This window comes from Peromyscus leucopus, chromosome 7, assembly GCF_004664715.2.
Source record: "Peromyscus leucopus breed LL Stock chromosome 7, UCI_PerLeu_2.1, whole genome shotgun sequence".
NCBI classification, from domain to species: domain Eukaryota; kingdom Metazoa; phylum Chordata; class Mammalia; order Rodentia; family Cricetidae; genus Peromyscus; species Peromyscus leucopus.
Window position 1 is genome coordinate 34,480,442 of NC_051069.1, and position 2,221 is coordinate 34,482,662.

General features: G+C 37.6%; 1 protein-coding gene across 1 annotated transcript; it reads right to left on the reverse strand.

Moving 5' to 3' along the window:
* Positions 1-957: 957 nt before the first annotated feature.
* LOC114688076 (olfactory receptor 8B3-like) lies at positions 958-1,890 on the reverse strand. Its single transcript, XM_028862683.1, has one exon. It carries the CDS (start codon positions 1,888-1,890, stop codon positions 958-960), a length of 933 nt encoding a protein of 310 aa, XP_028718516.1.
* Positions 1,891-2,221: the final 331 nt, after the last annotated feature.

Sequence of the window (2,221 nt, forward strand, 5' to 3'; positions counted from 1 at the left end):
TCTTAGCATTCCAGAGACAGAAATCCCTCGATTGCTGTGAGTTCAAGGCCACATTGGAAATAGCCAGGCATGGTGACACACGCCTTTAATCCCAGAAAGCTAGCCTTTAATCCCAGGGAGTGATGGTAGAAAGGCAAGATATATAAGGTGTGAAGACCAGAAACAAGAAGCATTTGTCTGGTTAAGCTTTCAGGCTTCTAGCAGCACGGTTCAGCTGAGAACCATTCGGATATGAGGACACAGAGGCTTCCAGTCTGAGGAAACAAGACCAGCTGAGAAGTAGGCCAGGTGAGGTTAGCTGTGGTTTGTTCTGTCTCTCTGATGATCCAGGATTTCACCTGAATAACTGGCCCCGGGTTTGATTTTATTAATAAGACTTTCTAAGATTCATGCTATACTATACTGCACATATATAAAAGACATTCCTCATAAAATAGCAGCTTAATATTTATGAAATGAATATAACAGAAATGACTGACATAAAAAGTTCAAGTGCATATTATTTACAGCTGCAATATAGGTTGTACTTAATAGCCAGTTAATAAAAACACCTGGATCATGAATCACTTGCCTTTCAAAGGGACACCGTGATGTCCAAGAAAAGAAAAAAATAATCAAATTCACACTTCATTACATTGACAAATGAAAGCCATCTTGCCACAGGATACATGGACAGTGAAGAATTACTTTGTGTAACCATAGACAGATCTTTTTTGATACATCCCATAAAACGAATGACAAAAGGGGTTGAACTAATTACTGCTTTTCTTAATTAAAATGATGAGACATTTTTCCAATAGTAAAAACTAAAAGGAAATTTATAATAAAATAATCTGTAGGAACAAAAAATTCCAATATTCTACAAATGATCAGATTTAAAAAAATAAAGAGGTGGTTTTGATTAAAGTCATAGAAATACTCATTGACAAAACTATACTGATAAACGTTTGAATTTAGTCAAAGCCTCCTCCTGCTAAAGGTTTTTCTCAGGGCGACTTTAACATCCTTGTTTCTCAAGCTATAAATTAAGGGGTTCATCATGGGAACCACAATGGTATAAAAGACAGAAGATATTTTTCCCTGATCCATAGATCCAGGTGAGGAGGGTTGAAGATACATAAATGCACAAGATCCAAAGAATAGAGAAACAGCAAGAATGTGGGAGCTGCATGTGCTAAAGGCTTTGGCTATGCCTGAAGTGGATCTCATTTGAAGGATGTTAGAAAGGATGAAGCCATAAGAGGTAAAGATAATGACACTGGGCACAATGATATCTTTCCCACCTACAATAAGAATCTCTATCTCATTGACGTAAGTGCTGGTGCAGGAGAGCTGCAGCAAAGGGAAAAGGTCACAGAAATAGTGGTTGATGGTGTTCCTGTCACAGAAAGTCAGTCTTAGGATGCATCCAGTGTGGATCATGGCACCAGAAAATCCCATTAAGTATGAACCAAGCATAAGATAGGAACATACCTTGGGGGACATAGTAACATTATACAAGAGTGGATTACAGATAGCCACGTAACGGTCATAGGCCATTGATGTCAGAACACAACATTCACAAATGGCAAAAAAACAGAAGAAATACAGCTGGGTCATGCATCCCATGTAAGAGATAACATTCTTCCTTACTAAGAAGTTCATCAGCATTTTGGGTGTGATTACAGAGGAATAACAGAGGTCAATGCAGGACAAGTTTAAAAGAAAAAAGTACATGGGAGTATGGAGATGAGAATTCAGCACAATTAAAATGATCAAAGCTGCATTCCCCAGTGCTGTGGTTGTATATATTAGCAGAAAGAGTAAGAACAGTGGCAACTGGAGATCAGGGTCATTTGTTAATCCCTGTAGAATGAATTCAGTCACCAAAGAACCATTTTCCAAACCCATTCTTCTTTAAGATAATCTGTAAACACACAAAAAATATTGTGACATTGTAAGACCACAAAAAATTACAGCCACAGCTTCTATTACATTTGTGAAGCACATGATAGGAATGCCTATATAGCTGAGTTCACAGAAATTAGTGTTCGTGCTATCAGGATGTAGAGTGATATTTCCCCAACTAGAACATTAAAAGCTAAATAGAGTAAATTAATCACTAGAAATCTAAAAATCTGTGGTCATTGCTGTGACTTGCTATCATGACTACTCAGATATCCAAGTAAGAGGAGGCAGAACAAGTAGAGAATTCCAATCCCTCATCTCATCATGTTACCAT

Excerpts from the sequence above, each read along its gene's own strand:
- LOC114688076 (XM_028862683.1), bottom strand. The coding sequence starts at position 1,890 with ATGGGTTTGGAAAATGGTTCTTTGGTGACTGAATTCATTCTACAGGGA.